The sequence below is a fragment of the Pelobates fuscus genome, chromosome 13 (genome assembly GCF_036172605.1).
Source record: "Pelobates fuscus isolate aPelFus1 chromosome 13, aPelFus1.pri, whole genome shotgun sequence".
NCBI classification, from domain to species: domain Eukaryota; kingdom Metazoa; phylum Chordata; class Amphibia; order Anura; family Pelobatidae; genus Pelobates; species Pelobates fuscus.
In genome coordinates, this window is record NC_086329.1 from 26,417,580 (window position 1) to 26,434,933 (window position 17,354).

At 39.4% G+C, this 17,354-nt stretch overlaps 2 protein-coding genes across 2 annotated transcripts in view; one reads left to right on the plus strand and one right to left on the minus strand.

Moving 5' to 3' along the window:
• Positions 1-576, plus strand: part of PLEKHD1 (pleckstrin homology and coiled-coil domain containing D1) — a 49,321-nt gene extending 48,745 nt beyond the window's left edge. The window contains exon 14 of the mRNA XM_063438918.1: positions 1-576. This exon is cut by the window's left edge and continues 176 nt beyond it. The gene's annotated coding sequence lies outside the window, so the exon portion shown is untranslated.
• A 6,271-nt stretch (positions 577-6,847) lies between these two features.
• On the minus strand, positions 6,848-16,913 carry CCDC177 (coiled-coil domain containing 177). The gene is made up of 2 exons (XM_063440232.1): positions 16,549-16,913; positions 6,848-9,979 (listed from the first exon to the last, which is right to left on the minus strand). The coding sequence occupies exon 2, from the start codon at positions 9,975-9,977 to the stop codon at positions 7,896-7,898; it is 2,082 nt and encodes a 693-aa protein (XP_063296302.1). The 5' UTR covers positions 9,978-9,979; positions 16,549-16,913; the 3' UTR covers positions 6,848-7,895.
• Between the last annotated feature and the right edge of the window lie 441 nt (positions 16,914-17,354).

Below are 17,354 nucleotides of genomic sequence, written 5' to 3' on the forward strand. Positions count from 1 at the left end.
TTTTTTTTTTTTCTTCTTCCACTGACTATTAAAGAATTATTGGAAATACGTACTGACATTGTACCCGTCAGGGGAATCTACCATCCACATCTTTATGAAGCTTATTTAGTATGGTAGTCTAATACCACCAATATAAATGGAATATAGAATGTTTTCTCACTGCACTATTGACAAATATCGCTTTTATTTTGTATAAAAATACTTCCCCTTTGATGTGCTGGAAATTGCTGTGGCTGTCTTCCCTGAGACCTTCCTGTGTGGTCTCGTGTATAACCAAAAATTCAAATATACAATGTGGGAATATGGCTGAAATCTAATATTAGATGAACACAATGGTGTTAAACCGTTTTGTGAATAAACCCCAAATGCATAGATTTGCATTTGTTTTAAACTGTGAAATGAATTCTGTTGGAGAAGGATTAAGTATTACAGCTTTCCTTTTATGCTACAAAAGACCCATCACCAGCTAAGGAGAGCTTTTCTGACCCCCCAACACATCGAGGGGAGGCATCGTGATTTGCCTGTTAATTCCTTCTGCTTGTGAGTGCAAATCTATCCATTTGGGGCTTAGTCACAAAAGTCTGTTACACTATTGTGTTAAGTTTAGATATCAGTTGTATTCCTACTTCTTATATTTAAATATGAAGCTTATTTGGGTTTGATTTACTGAGAAAAGCTCAATAAACTAACCTTTCAAACCTTTATTGTTCTAAAGTGTAGGTTTGAGGATAAAGGTCCCACAGTGTGCATGTTAGAATAATGCCGTGTGCGGGGGGTTCATTAAGAGGCAGGAGAGCAGGACAACCAACCCAGACACAATTTACAAGAAAACTGTCCTAGAAATTATGTTTACAGCACCAGAGATCTCCTCCAAAATGATTGACCTTCCATTTGGTGCTTGAAGAAGTTATCTATAGGTCAGAATAATGCAGGTAGAAGTTCATTTTTGTTTAATGATTACCAAGAGTATACAGTATTTCTCTGTGGTTTTAAGCATACAGGAGTAGTTAACTAATTATATTTCACATTTTACTCAGGAATTAAGCTTTGCACCTATGCTTGTACAGAGTTTTGTTGATGACATCACACGCATATCACAATCATTGTGTGACATCATAATGACCTTTTCGCAATATAAAGCAGCAAGCTGGAAAACTGAAGTCATTTTCACCTGGATCTAACCCGGGATAAGGTAAAATGTAAAAATTACAAGGCTTGTAAATGGAAATATAAACAAGCTTACACATAAATAAAGGTGAAAAACGTACCGTGTGAACAAAGACTATCTGGATATACAGAAAGCACACTGAGTAGCAATAAATGTAACTTTACATTTCAAAATGAAAACCGGAAACTATGGCTAACATCTGCATACTGATTTACGAAATTAATTCTATGCACCATCACCGCTACGAATATCTCCATATTTATTGTAATGTGAAGTGTCTTTGGGTGCAGTCCCATGATTTTGGCAAGTTGCTTTTGACTGGCTTGAGACAAATCGTGGCTCTTACGACACACAGCCCGTTTCCTAAGCGTCTACCAGTGCTCAAAGCCTTCCATTGCCATTGAAATTTAGACCAATAATACATTGAAATTCCATATTATCGTGGTGGCAGACAAGGAACCAAGCTTTGGGTGAAGTGAGAGCCCCAGTTTTTGTCAAAAATTGCATTGCAGGGATAAGATTGCCTCTGGTTGCGGTCATTCAGACAACCGCAAAAGGGCACTTCCTGTGTGCTAGGATGTCCTCATGCACTGGACAAGGACAACTAATGTCAATAAAATCCCCTTAGCAAAGCAATGCTTTCCTATGGGTAGATTGTATTGCACTTGACACACACTAGTGCCCCTCCTTCGGGTGATTTTGCATGCGCGCTTTGAGCCAGCAAAGGGAAGGAGTGTGCATTTGGACTCCTACCACCATGTCACTTCCACCCTGCACATCCAGACTCCTACCACCATAACAACTTCAAATCACTAAAGTAATCATGGTAGTTGGAGTAATCCTTTAACATATCCAATACAAAATAATATATAAATCAAGTAAGCCTGGATAGATATCCTTTTATGAGTTATATGTTAAATATGTCATGTAGTGAGTGTATGTCGAGTACACAACTCAATAACAATCATACAACATAATCTTGCCAATTTATTGATATAAAAATAGTATTTTACACAAACCAATATAAATTAAACAGTGCAAAGTGAGTCTTACATAGCGAATAAAGCAGTGTGCTTAATAACGAGGTCTCACATATCCAGTGGGGAACCACATATTAAAAAGCTGTGTAACAGATCTGTAACATGCAGAGTCCTTAATCCGTATTACTGGAAAGGGACTGGACAGTTTCCCTGTATCACATAGGAGTTAAAGATGTGCATTAAAACCTTTGAATCCTGAAGTACTATTGATGTTGTCGAGTACCTTCAAGACCCAACAGGTTCAACAGTCAAAAGCAAACAAATGCTGGAAAATGAAACCGTATGGTGATTGTATATTTCATTACATTCCTTTCATTCTTGATTTGCTCTGCCAGAGATTGTGCTTGTGTCTTGGTTTTGAACAACAGAAAACAATTACAATACAAAGAACTCCCAATTAACAGTTTCACATCAACATTACAATTTTAATTTCCTTTGTCATTTCTTCACAAGCTGTGGAATAATGAATAACAAAAAGAGTACTGGTCCTTGTATGAGATTTCCTTTATTATAAGCCTATGGAATGGGAATTATGCTTCAGGAATATGATATTTGAATTCACTACCATTAAAAACCATGACATTTGTCAAAGGAAAACTGTAATTTCAGTAATTAAAAAAAAAAAAATGAAAGTTTTCCTTTAAGTCTTTCCTTATACCTAATTATCAGTTGGAATAAGTTATTTTACTAAAGGCAATACCTTTTTGTGATTACTCTGCTTAAAGAAATACAGACACTCCTCACTTACCGGCCGGGTTCTGTTCCTACGACCAGGTCGTAGAACAAATTGGTCGGTAAGTGAGGAGTTAAGGGATTCACTGCTCTGCTGCGTTCTTCTATGTTCGGGCAAATTTCCCTGAACATAGATTTAAGGCATTCCCTGCTCTGGTGCGCATGTCTGTGTTTAGGGACATTTCCCCGAACATAGACGAATGCACAAGAGCAGGGAATCTCTCTAATCTATGCTTTTGGAAATTTCCTCGAACATAGAAGAAAGCAGCATTGCAGGGAACCCTCTAAGTCCCATGACGGCTCGCACTTACCACCTCACGAGAGAGCTGGTCGGACGTGTGAGCTGTCATAAAACAGGTAGGTCGCAAAAAGAGGACCACCTGTAGAAGATAAATAATCATCTGTGTCTTTTTTATGTCTATGTGGAGCATTCAACGTCTCCATGCACAATATGGAACGTCGATCCTTCAATTTTTGCAGGACTGAATCCAGGAAGTTCCTCTAGTGGCTATGTAAGTGACAGCCAATAGAGGAGGCTTTAGGTAGCAGTGTAAACACTATTTGTGACAATAGAGGGGTAATTTGTCTTTATATATGCATTTCATTATTATAACATCTGGCAATCAGCAGAGCTTCCTGTAGTTTCCTCCGCGAGATTTTTTAATGTCATCATCCCATTTCATCTCATTGCGCCTGTGTGAGATCACCCACGGACAATGTTCTACAAACTTTTCCTCTTCACCAGTGATGTGGACTCCTGGCAGATGACATTGCTTTATTCGGAAGATGGAATGGAAGTAAGTTTCTTCATATAAGTATATTTTCACCCTTTCCTTCAAGGTTCCAATATGGAAGTACGCAAGTTACATTGATGGAGATTTTACAAAAAACAATTACAATTCGGCTTTAATTTTAATATTATCGGTATTCAAAGGATGAAAATAAAGTGAAGAAATGCAGGTATAACATTATGAAATCATGAATAACATATGTAAAATTTATGAACTAAACTGTAAGAGAAAATGATCTCCAATCAGTATAGAAATTTCTATGTTTTTTTTTTAACTGGACACCAAGATCCTGAGGTGTCATAAAACTTAGCCCCCAGTGCTTGGTTCTGCGTACAGCGTTGGAAACTATGCCATGACAAGAGGTGATTTTTTTTTACAAGCAATATGGCAGTTTAGCATATTTTTGCACATATCTCTTCTCACAAGTTATCTAACCATTTGCATAGCCTTTTAAAGTACTATATGCCACGTGAATAAATAAAACCGACTAACCTGAACTATTTGTAAAACAATTACAAGGTTATTCGCTAATTCACTCATTTGATTTGTCAGTGATTGTGTGACTTCAAACCGTTATTAACTATACCAGTGGTTCCCAAACCAATCCTCAAGGCACCCCTACCAGTCTAGGATTTAGGGATTACCCATGTGTCTAAGGTGTTTTTTTTTTCTTTCTAAAAACAAATCTTAGACACAACTGGGTAATCCCTATCATGGACTGGTAGGGGTGCCTTGAGGATTGGTTTGAGAACCACTGAACTATACTATAATAATTTTAGAGAATTAACTCTTTTATTTAATTTCAATATCTGCTATTTTAACCTCACTTTTTCCATTTGGATTCAATTTGTTTAAGGGACATTCCAGACCCCTAAAACACTTTAGCTTGCTGAGAAGATGTATGTGTGCAGTGTGTGCCCTTTTTAAATTTTGAAAAAAGTGCAGATTTCAATTGAAATTGACACTTTTATAAATTAACCTGGTTACACCCCCCTGACTGTTAATCACACAACTGGTCTTGTTGCTTCCTGGATTGTTTAGCTTAGTGAAGCTAAACTCAAGAGGCAGTAATTTCCCAGAGCACCTGCCTAGCAAAGACTTCTCATTAAGTTGCATTGGAAAGTCTGTGATTGGACAGCCACAGAAAGTCTGGGTGGAGTTAGAAGAGGAGGGCTTGTAAAATGCAGCAGAGAAGAGATCTACAGCTTTTGCAAGCCGTTTTCCGAAATATCCCTAATTTAAAAATGCATAATTAAATGAATTAATGTTTTCATTTGGTGATTTTTATTTATTTTGTACTTGGGCAGTGGAGTGTCCCTTTAACTTTTGGAGTTTAGTGAATTTCAAAACATATGCCAAAATAGTCTGAATGCTTTGAAATATACTTTTTATGCATGAAAATGTATACTTTAGTAAATTACTTGAATTTTAGTCTGTTTTACACTGAGAACAATCTAGGTGATTAGTATTGTTGATCTCTGTGGCCCCGTGGGTATTTTCATTTAAGGTGGGCTGAATCTGATTTTTATTTTTTCCAAATTTAAAACTTTAGCCTAAGTTTTGAAGGTGGATTAAATCACCCCAAGTCACTGTTTAGTAAACAGACTGCAATGTACATTTGTAGCATATTTAGTATATGCAATCTCTTTCATAATGCCGGATTTCACTCACTGAGGTTTATTTGCTAAATGAAGAACGTAATGAAGTAAAACACGAAGTGCAAAAGTTAGGCCAAAATAGCTTATTCAGAAGAATTTATCCATCTACGTTCACAGCTTGACTATTTAAACTTTAATTTTAAGGGACACTAAAGATACCAGAACTACAGCCTAATGTTGTTGTCCTGGTGGCGATAGTCAGTCCCTGCAGACTTTTTGCTGTAAACACTGCCTTTTCAGAGAAAAGCCAGTGTTTGTTATAATTACAGCCTAGGGACACTTCAAGTGGCTACTCCTCAGATGACCACTAGAGGTGCTTCCTGGGGCAGTGCTGCAGAATGTACAGCATTGTTAGTCAGCGTTTCCACACTCTGCACGGGGACACTGAACTTTCCCCATAGAGATGCATTGATTCAATGAAAAGATGCCGATTGGCCAGGCCAACATTTGGTCCCACACCTGCCCCGCCTCCTTGATGATCTCAGACAGTCCAATCCAATGCTTTTCCCATGGGAAAGCATTGGATTGGCTGACATCAATTCTGATGATCTTAGCTAAGGAGGCAGATTGGGGGCGTGGCCAGCGCAGGTGGATCCACGTGGCCCTGGACAAGGTACTTTTTCTTACCCTTTAAGGGACGCAAGCCATATAAATGCTGGTTTTAACACTATAGGGTCAGGAATACAGATCTGAATTTTTCCCTACTTTTTCAATCCAGTGCAAATCCCAATATAGCGAATAAATCCCTTTTTGTCACGAAAATTCAAAATAGATAACCCTGGTCTCCCTTTCTCATGAAAAAAAAGTATTCTGTAAATTCTGAATCATTTGAAAACCAGAGATGTTACACAATTATACTTTCTTGTTTCTTCTTTATACACTTTCCTCTACAAAATGTCAGAATTCAAATTGAATTTTAAATCTTACGACAAAATAGCCAAATTGGAAGAATTTGCCTTTTCTGTTTGGCAATGTTGGCCTAAAATTTTAAATTTATGTGTATTTGCATGTATCTTAACTAGTTCTTTAAAACGATCAACAATGTGGACTATTTCTGAAACTTAGTATTTACCAGTTACCTTTCTTTAAAACCAAGTCAAACTTCCTAAAGGTTGACTCCAGGTCCGGTTGGGCACTGCCCTTCAGCCCAAAAATTGGGCTAAGAAGAGCGGTTGTCCCCCCAAGAAAACCCTAGTCAAGGGAAAAGAAAGTCACCGGGTTGTACTGATGAACAGGGGGTAACCCTAATAGTAATTGAAAACATAGAAAACACTTATTCTCCAACACAAACACCCTAATAGGTGTTGTGCCAGGAAAAAGAAGTACAACCCTGTAGAAATGTATGTAAATAATTATTTGATTAATTAGTACATTTCTACAGGGTTGTACTTCTTTATCCTGGCACAACACCTATTCGGGTGTTTGTGTTGGAGAATTAGTTTTTCCTATGTTACCAAGTCAAACTTCACCTGATTATTATGTGTATGAGTAGTTATTAACAGCCACAAGCCAAAAGACTACCGTGTAACTTATTGGGTATATTCTATCCAAAAAGCCCTGAACGCTCTGTTAGTACGATTGCGCCAGTTTGATTGCTAATATTTTACAAAAAGTATCTTTTAACTAACTTTATTGTTCCAAAATTGTATTCCTCCCAGGGACACCATAGTTGCATATTAATCTCTGCATGCCAGATAAATATTGAATTGTGCCGGATTTAAGCAATCTTAATTTTGTAACTAATCCTACCTTGCGCAGACAGTGAATGCCGATCTATACAAGTCTGGTACAAAAAAAAAATCCAGAACTGCTTGCAGTGTGTTTTTTTTTGTCACCGAAGACACTGGTGTCTCCTAAAATCACGAGGGACTGACTGACAAAATTAAAAACACTTAGTTACCTAGTGCCACACAAAACCACTTTTATGTGAATTTTACAGTACCTCCATCCACTTTCTAGGTAGTAACAGGAATAAAAATATAAAGTTTTCAATTTCAGTTGGTAAATCAGACTAACATACATTGATACACTGTGTCCTTATTTAACCTGATAGGTATATTGCTGTCATTAGTTGTCACTGGACCTGTAGATATCTGATTCAACTGAATGAAACGGTATTATTAATAAAAATCAAGTGAAGATTTATTACATGTAGAAGACAACCCACAATAAATTCACTCTCCCTGAGTTCTGAGGCAGTTCTTTGAATGTGGACATTTTCCCAGTCCCTATTAATCTGTAATGTGATAATTAATTAATCATAAATAGATCTACATAGGATTACCAGAAGATAGAATTGAAGAAAGCCAATGAACATGAAATAATCATAGCATCAATGAGAAGCCTGACATTCCCTGTGTTGGGATTTTGCAATCAGCAAGTTTACCATTCTACAGGTCTTTAGGACTGCAAATCTCTTTCCGTAAGGTAAGTACTGAAGTAATACTGTGGATACTTACCAATGTCTAGACTGGCATAAGTGTCTTTTGATGGCCTTTATTAATTCTCAGTTTTTGTCAATGCTTGCATATAGTTCAGCTTCCAGAGCCATCTTGTCAAAGGTACGTGTATTGGTCTCAGCTCGTACCTTCTCCCGGATATTGAAAGAAGCTCTGGCTACCGAACGAGCATTGTCAAGCACTGTTTGTTTTTCCTTGTATATTTGTTCACTGCGCTCTAGCTTTTTTTCAATGGACATGACTAGCTCTTGACGCTTCATGTCCTCGTTCTTCTGAACCTTCTGCCTGTTTTCCCTCTGTATCTTCTCTTTTTCCAATCTTCCTTCCAAAGCCTTCTTTGCTTTGTGCTGTACCACCTCCTCAGCTACCTGACTTGCATGTTGCAGCCTTCTCTGCGCGGTTCTGACCAGTTCTTCCAGATGTTCCCTACGTTCTCTCTCTTTCTTCTCTGCTACCTGCCTGGCCCTCAAAATTTGTAATTCTTCCTTACGAGCCTTGTTCTTCAACTCTTGGTTTCTTTTCTCTAGAAGATGTTCCACATTCTCTTGTGCCCTATGTAGATTTTTCTCCATGTTCTTTCTGAGTTCCTCATTTTCAGACTCTTCCTTCTGAGAGATTTCCTGTAGAAGAATCTGATGTTTCATTTTGTCTGTTTTATTTTGTAGACTTTTCTGCATGTGTTGCTCTTTTTCCTGCTTTTTACTTTGAGCCGCAAGCATGTTTTGTTGAAGTATCTCTTCTTCCTGATTAAATGACTCTTTCTCTTTTTGATCATTGGATTTCAACTTTTGTTCTTCATGGGTCTTCTTTTGTTCATCGTCCAGCCTGGCTTTTTCCTTCTTCCCTTTCTTGTGTTTCTCTGTCTCCAGAGATTTGTCCCTCCACTTCTCTAACTGTACTAAACTCCTGCTTTGGGTTAGGGAGGAGGAGCCCAACTCTTCCAATGAAATTCGGTTATGTCTATTCATTATCTGAGACTCCCACCTTCTGTGTCCCTGCACCAAGAACTTGTGCCTTTCCTTATCCTCCTGTTCCTTCTTGAGTTCAGATGTTTTACGTTGGGTGTCCCACTGTAAGTGAGCCCAATAACGTTGCTCATTTCTGATGTTTTCCTCTTGATGTCTGGCGATCATAAGGGCTGCTATCTTTTTGTCCCTTTGTGGAAGTTCTTGAACACCCAATTTCTTCACCTCCTTTACCATCTTCTCCACTTTCTTAGTTGTCTGTGGTGAGTGACTCAAATCTCCAAGGCTAAAACTTCGTCCCAACAGAGAATTAACAGTATCTAAAGTTTGGGGCCTCTGAGGAAACTGTGCTGTTTTGTCCTTCATACTATCACCACTATAAGATGATGTTGCAGACTCTGAAGATGTTCTTGCAGAAGCTCCATCCCTCATTCTCTGCAACGAGTCTAAGGACTGGCTCTTATTTTTGGGGGGGACTGCACGGACAGGCTCTTTTGAAGTATATGATTCACTACTTTCAGCTCTATTGATGAGCAAAGGATAATTTTTCTGATCCTTAGGGGCTGGTGCATGATGTTTCTTTGATCCTTTGGTGAGGGGGGATTTGTTCTTTTGGTGAAACTTGGAAGGTGGTGTATCTGTTCTATGTGCATCCTTTGAAGGTGGTGTACTTTTTCTTTGGTGGCTTGTGGTAGGCAGAGATTCATACCTTTTGGGATCTGTGGTGGAATTAAGTTCAGCACGTGAGGGACACTTTGAAGTTGATGGGGAGCCAAGGCTGCTACTAATTATCAAGGGTAGAATCCGTCTCTTTTCTTGACGGATAATCCTCTCTCTCTCTTCCCTGCACATCTTCAGCTTTCTCTGTCTCTCTATCTCGTAAACCTCACAAAGACCTGTTGCCACTCGCATAGATCTACCTGGTGCTTCTTTTACTAGGTCAGACAGACTCCGGGCCAGGAGTTCAACAGGTTTTACAAGGCAACGAGCACAGGCCTCCAGTGAGCGTGGACTTGTGAGCACATAACGACTTCCCTCTGCCTCGGCGCTCTCAAAGTTATAAAGATCCAGGTGCAGCATGGGCGAGTGCTCTCTTTGACGTCCAGATGCCCCTCCTGAAGCTTCTGGTCCTCCTGGATCTTCAGTGGGTTCCTCCATTATCATTCCTGGTGAGAAAAAAGGTTTAGCATGCTTACACACACACACATATATAAAACATACCTCTAAATGTGTTTGTGTCTCGTGTGTGTGTGCATATCCGTGTTCAAGTAAAATTTAGGAAAACAAGGGGCTGGCTGCACTCACCTAAACATGCTTAAATGGGGTGCTGCTGGGGGCCAATAAGTACAGTAAAAATAGAAATCCCGCGCACTCACTTATCAACTAAACAGCTACTTTGATGCTGACAGATTTGACTAGTTTTATTAAAAACACCTAATCTAGGCAAAAAAAATGGGGGTTTAGTTACACTATATGATCATACATTGCAGAGGCCTGCCACAAACGTCAATGAGGTACATTGACGTTTGTGGCAGGCTTATGCAATGTATGATCATATAGTGTAACTAAACCCCCATTATTTTTTGCCTAGATTAGGTGTTTTTAATAAAACTAGTCAAATCTGTCAGCATCAAAGTAGCTGTTTAGTTGATAAGTGAGTGCGCTGGATTTCTATTTTTACAAGTCAAATTTAGGAACACTTTTATATTTACACTTTTATACAAGTAAATCGATTAAATGCACCACATAGTCTACTTGTGCAATGGCACCTGATTCACTGCTACTATACTCATAACCATACAGTAATATTATCATAGGACAAGAGAGGATTAATGTGCACCATTGCAATGTATTTTTATACCCACTCAGATTGATCCTTCCTCTATTTACTGTATACGTATTCATCCGTACATAAAAATGTGGTTAATTGCATTTACTCTCCTGACAGGAAAAGTTGTGCCGAGCAACATTACCGTCCTGGCAGGAAAAGTTGTGCCAAGCAGCAATCATGCACATGGAAACCTGGTAATTACTTTTGGGGTCAAAGGCTGGTCATGGCCAATCCAATCCACAGGAGGATTTGTGCTGAGCAGCAATCATGCACACTTGGTAATTGCCTTTGGGGTCAAAGGCTGGTTACAGCCAATCGGCTCCACTGGAGGGGTATTTAAACCCAATTTTCCTTTTGCTCATTGCCCTGTCGTGGTTTCATGCATATGGTTATCCGAGAGTGAGTTCCTGATCTTGATTTTCTTATATTTGACTTTGGCCTTGTTTTGACTTCCCTGATATCTGGTATCCTTGACTTTTGGCTTTCCCTCATCTTTGTGTCTGATTCTGTGTCCCTGACCTCGGAAGTATTTTGACTATTCTTGGAGACGTTATGTCCGGCCATCCTAAGGTCCGGTTATACGTTATCTTTAGTCCTAGGTCTGACACAGTACTGCGTGCTTGATCAACTTGTAATCCTGACAATATCTTGATTTAGAATAATGTGAATTGCAGTTTACAGTGTTTCTATCCCATAGGTAGGACACCACAGGCGAGGTTGATATGGAGGAGATGCCAAGATGTTGGATTGTTTGTGCTCACACCATTACCACTACATCTCCATATGCGGTTAATTCCTTAAAATAATCTATTTTTGAAACTGAGAATCTGTTTTTTTTTTTTTTTTTACATGGTTAATACCGCTAACTTACTAAATAAAAGTAGCGTTAACCTTGGGTCACTGATTTTTGGTCAGTTATACTCATGATCTGATTCACTGTCTAGCTTACCACTTCTACAGGACTCCGGGCAAAGTATTTTGAAAACCATGTAGAGTCCAAAAACTATTTGCAGCGTGCATTTTCTGATATGGTCTGCATGGGTCATTTAATGCAAGGTTTTCTATCTAAAGAGATAATCGTACTTCCATATGCTATATTATTAATAATCTTAAAATTGGAGAGTTTATTGCTGGTGATAAGATCAAGAACCTTTCTCTAGTACAATTGGTGTTTCGCTTCCCTGATCGATTCCTCTTCTCTCCCTCTGTCAGGATCTGTTCTTCATTTCTTCCTGCCTGCTCTAGTTTTCTTTAAAACATAAGACAAAGTAGGGACTATATTGTCTTATGTAGGTTTCCTACACCTGACCAGCTATAACCAGCGGAGGAGCAGAGTGTGCTTCATTTCATCAGAGTGCTCGAAATCAAATTGTAGGACGTGTTTAGGCTTGATATGCCTTTCCCCGCCCTGCGGAGCTCAGTCTGTGTGGTGCCCTCGTTGGGTGAAGATGGATTTTTTTTTTTGCGTCAGGGTTTTTTTTTTTTTTTTAACTGATTTTTTTGGGGGACGCTCCAGTTTTTTATTTTATTTTAAAAGTTCGATGGGTATTATGGATTTTTATTTGGCCTTTTTGGGGGCTGAAAAAAGAAGGTTTTAGAAAAAGGAATACATCAAATGGTAACTTTAAAAAAAAAAAAAAAAAATTATTTACAGGAATTTCGTTTTATTGTTCCTTCCTCACTATTTTTAGGGTGAGGTGGTAGGTAGAGGTTTGGGGACCCTTAGTCACCTGAGGGGGTTTACATTGGGGGGGCCAGAAGGGGAGGACATTATGTCCCCCCCATTGTCATGTAAAGCCCCCACCCGTTGCCCATGGGCTTGGGGCCGGTGGCGGGACAATAAGTCTCCCCCATTGTCATTTACGGCCCCCCACCTGCCACTCATGGGTAGGGGCCGGTGGGGGGAGGACAATAGGTCCCCCCCATTTTCATTCAGGGCCCCTACCCGCCACTCATGGGTGGAGGCCGGAGGGAGGACAATAGGTCCCCCCTATTTTAATTTAGGGCCCCTACCCACCACTCATGGGTGGAGGATGAGGGAAGGATAATAGGTCCCACCCCATTTTCATTTAGGGCACCCACCCGCCGCTCATGGGTGTGGGCTGGGGGGAGGACAATAGGTGTCCCCCCCCCACTTATCACCCATGGTTGGGGTGGGGAGGAGGACAATAGGTCCCCCCATTTTCATTTCACTCATGGGTGGGGGCCAAGGGGGACCCTATGTCCTCTGCTTAGTTGCATAGCCCCCAGTCGTGGGTGCTCGGGGGGGCTGCTCCCTGTTTAGTAAACATGCCCCTACTCGCAGCATAGCGAGTAGGGGCATTTGGGAGATTTTAATCTGACTAGTTGGACAATTAGATGTAGTGGAGTTGGGAGGGGGGGGGGGTTAAAAAAAATCTGGATTTGGCCATGGCAGTGACATTTTAAGTGGTAAAGATTACCTCAGCCACCATGCTATGTTTGAAAACAACAACAATATATTTAAAAATCTATTTCAGAATTTGCTCTGTTCTGGAGGTAATGAAATTAAACCGGTTGTCTGGGTTAAATGGAAAAGAGAACTGGGTAAAGAAAATCATCTTGATTCATGGCTTAGTTCTACTCTAGAAATTAATATTATTCATTATTTAAATAATCTAGAACCCCATTATAAGATTCTTCACAGGTGGCATTTGGTTCCTAAAATTAGGAATGAGATAGATGCTGGTTGTGGTTGTTCCAATTTGTATTAGTGCTGTAATCTGTCTGAAGGCAATACTTTGCAAACATGGTGGTCGTGTTCAAAAGTTTCTCAAACTTGGAGTAGAGTGTTTTGTGAATGTTCCAAGATGCTTGGAGTTGAAATTCTATTTCATTTTTTTTCTTTTGAAAATGCATTCTTCTTGTATATACCTTTTTAAGCGAGGCTTTTAATGACCTTTAAAACTGGTATAGCCTTTAATTTTGGTAATAATGCAGTTTTCGATAAGAGGTGGTTGCCTCGGAATATTTATATTCCTAGTAAGTCAGATCAGAGTTTGCTATAGTCTCTCATCAGTAATTGCGGCCTTGTTTTTATGTAATATTTTGTTATGAATTGTTTTGTATTGTATCTGTGTTAATTTTTGTTTCATTTTATATTTGTGTGTTTTTTATGACATACATTTTTTTTTGTTGTAAACCAAAACACAAACAATGTTTATGTCCCTTAACCATGACGATGGGAGAGAATTAATCCTAAATGCACGGCAGTTACCATGGAAACAAATGGAACCAAATGGAACCAGCAGGTATGTTCTACTGGTAACTCCATCCTTTTCACTTTTTCAAACAGAGCACTTTGATAATTCTTGACCCAATATATTGAACTGTGAGTCTGCTTTGGAGCGAGGGAGAGGGGTCTAAATAGTGATCTGTTTACCAGTCTGAGACATTTTTAATAAGATTTAAGGAATGCCATAGCATTAGAAATACAAAAATGTCCTACGCCAGTGTTTCTTAACCTTTTACAGAGAAGAACCTCTGCCTCGAGAGTAATTTCTATTGATTTAAATTTCAAATAAAATGTGAAGACACTGATATTTAAGTTAATCCTATATTGGAGAACAGGTCTGATTAAAGGTAGTAAAGAATATTTTTAAAATAAATATGACATAATATGAATATTGTGAATGTACGGAAGAGTGTGTCAGCTATTAATGTGAAGTAGAAAAGTCACAAAATTAAAATATAATACACACATAATAGTTAGACACTAAGTACACTGAAACCCACACATTTACACATAGAGGACACTGACACACACACACACACACAAACATACACACAGAGGAAACTGACACACACATTTATGCACAGAGGACAGGGACACACACAGTTACAAGCACAAAACACTGACACACACACACAATTACACCTACAGGGCACTGACACACACATTTACACACAGAGGGCACTAACATACAAACACAGAGGAAACTGATATACGTACATACACACAGGACAGTGACACACACACACACACACATTTATGCACAGAGGACAGAGACACACACTGACACACACAGAGAAGGATACTGACACACACTCTCACTGATATGACACTCAATGACAGACACACTTACTGACACGCATATTCACTGACACTCTCACTGATTTGACACACACTGACCGATGCACACACATTTACTGACAGACACATTCTCTCAAACAAACACTTTTTATTTTAATTTTATTTTTTCTAATTTTTATATAAGTTCACCCAGCCTCTCTACTTTTCAGAGAGCTGGAGTGGATATTTTCCCTGCAGTCCACTGTGGGACTTGTGTAATATTCGTGCTGCTCCTTTTGGCCCGATATCACCTCAGGGTGCGTGAGGGAGAAGGTGTGGATGATCATAAAAAGTACAGCTTCCTCACCGCCCTCACCACCTCTGCCTCCTGTCTTCCCCAGCCGGCCACCTCTTGGCATACCCTCTGCCTTTGGTGTGCATACCATGGATTGAGAAACTAGGTTCTAGACCCAATTCAGATTCCCCCACCTCCTTTTTGAGCTGTAGTGGAAAAAAACTTTTCACTTAACCTTTTTTTCCAGTGCCAACACTAATTTGGTACTGCCGCCCGCTCTTCCTACTGCAACATCATCATGGAGGCATCTTACAGAGACTCATTTAAGAACATATACACATATGCAGACAGTGTCATGCACATGTCCAATCAATGCTTCTCATAAGGAAGCATTGAATGCAGGGTCACTACACCCAGACCACTTCACTGAGATGAAGTGCTGTGGATGACTTCTGTGATCCTTACCCCTGACAATTTGTTACTACGGTAAAAGTTAAAATCTTATAACATTAACAGTGATTTAATCTTGATTTGCAACCTTCTCCAAAGTTGCATTATAAATTAGCATCTGTTTATGTTAATTTTATTCGAATTCAGTAGTAAACCTGCTTCTCTGTTGGATATTTAACTGCTTAAAAATCTTACTAATTAGAGGCAGAACGGGTGAGAAATAGAGGAAGGTACTGGCATTAACGCACAAGTAATGTGGAGTGATTCAGGTGGTGACAGTTCTCTCATGTACAATACCTCAATTACATATAAAGAAAATCATATTTTAAGTGTGTGTTTTTTTTTGTCAGTGCACTGATCCTTGTGTCCTGGGCTGTAAACATAAAGTCTGTCAAATATTTTTCTCATATTTGTCTTCCCAGGAGTTCACCCACCTCACATATTAAACTTGCAACATGAGAGAGAGATGTTGTTCTGTACTGTGTGTCAATGAGTGAGATGTCACTGCTGGGAAGTAGGTTGAATTGAGGAAATCATTGTATCCCAGAGGGTGGATTGCGTGTCCTACCAAGAAAGCAGTGCCAGGGGAGAGACGTAGCCCTTTTTCTTTTAAAACAAAAAAAGGGACAAAACATGGCAGAGGTTCAGTTGGGGTGTAGGTTTTAACACTGGCTCTCAAGGTTAGTATGAGCTGCAGGGACATTATAAGAAGCACAGATGGGTAAGATGAGAAGATAAGTGTTCATGGCCCAGTGGTTAAAATCAGATCCATGGCCCCAATCCCAGCCCAGTTACAGTAGCACAAGCATCTGTTTATTAATCCTCAGTTCTGTGCTAGAAGCCAGGGATTTCACAGTAATAATATTATAAGGGAAGCCATGGCAGGTGGGATATTGCAGTAAAATCTCTATGCAAGATATTCCATGTGAACACAAACAAAAAGTGTATTTATTTATTACTAGACAGGGAGTCTACAGAGCTGTATGCGTCTAAAATCCAAGCAAATAATAAAAAATCAGGAAGCAGTGATAAAGGATCCAAGAATATAGTGATTGTTTAATATGGAACATTCTATTTCAGAACACTAACATACATAATGCATGTATATATAATAATAGATGTTGCTTACCTCCAGCTGAGGGGTGTATAGATCAGCAAGTATCAGCACTACAGCAGTGGACAGCTACCTGCTATCAATGAGGAGCAGGCCATTCTACAGAATAGTCAGTGGTCAATGATAGGGAAAGGAGGGGTGTGCAGGCAGGGTGGGAGAACAGCCACAGATCTGCTGGTGGGCTAGCTCTTTGATGGAAAGGGAGGGATGCAGTTCAAACCAACTGAGCAGTAGGAGGGAGGGCAATGCGTAGAACAGCCCTAGATTCGGAGGAGGGTGGAGACACTTGTGATCAGAAGGGCCAGAAATTAGAGGGAGGGCAATTGATAACTGGAGCAGCAGAGATGGTATAAATAAAGGGACGAGCTACATGTGTTATAATGATTATTATATAGAATTACTTCAGTCTTCCTGTAAAAGAGAGAGAGAAAAAAAAAAGAAAAAGGTGAATGAATTGAGCAGCAAGTGCTGTAAAATAACTAGACATTTTCTGATCCAAATATAGGCTCATTGAAAGCTATTTGAGTTTCACATAAGACCTTGAACTTGGTAAAGTATGTGTGTGTGTGTGTGTGTGCATATATACACACACACACACACACACACACAATATTTTCCAGGGCTGCTTTTTTATTCACAGACCATCTCTCTGGTCTGTGTTGTATACAGCAGACACATACTCCAAGGAATCCATGTATAAAGTGGAATTATGAGGCAAAAATTTGGTTCTTTGTAGAGCTCATTTGCATATGCCTACCCAGAATCCCTTGCAGTAGTGAGAGCACTGTTAAAGTGAGATTTCTGTGGGAAAAGCAAGTCTT